General features: G+C 48.0%; 1 protein-coding gene across 1 annotated transcript in view; it reads left to right on the top strand.

Moving 5' to 3' along the window:
• Positions 1-223, top strand: part of LOC119586192 (transcription factor EB-like) — a gene marked incomplete at its 5' end in the record, with an annotated part of 127,344 nt that overhangs the window by 3,952 nt on the left and 123,169 nt on the right. The window contains 1 exon segment of the mRNA XM_037934894.1: positions 157-223. Coding sequence (XP_037790822.1) covers positions 157-223 — 67 coding nt within the window.

The raw sequence follows: 223 nt of genomic DNA, 5'->3' as shown, positions 1-223 counted from the left end.
TGGAAGGTGATAGTGCTCTTTGGCTTCATACTTGCTGTGTCTGTTTGTTTGTTCCGAGTCCATGACTGTTTATTCACTGTGTCCATGCTAACTTTACTTGTTTGCTTCTTTGTTTATATGATTGATTTATCAGACTTTCCCTTCCTCTCCCCGCAGCCCGCCTTCCAACGTGAAGGCGATGCCCACCACGTCCCGAACGCAGCTCAAGCAGCAGTTGATGCGC

Source organism: Penaeus monodon, chromosome 21, assembly GCF_015228065.2.
Source record: "Penaeus monodon isolate SGIC_2016 chromosome 21, NSTDA_Pmon_1, whole genome shotgun sequence".
In the NCBI taxonomy this organism is placed as follows: domain Eukaryota; kingdom Metazoa; phylum Arthropoda; class Malacostraca; order Decapoda; family Penaeidae; genus Penaeus; species Penaeus monodon.
Note: the sequence above shows the minus strand (reverse complement) of the source record. Positions and strands in the feature narration are given on the sequence as shown.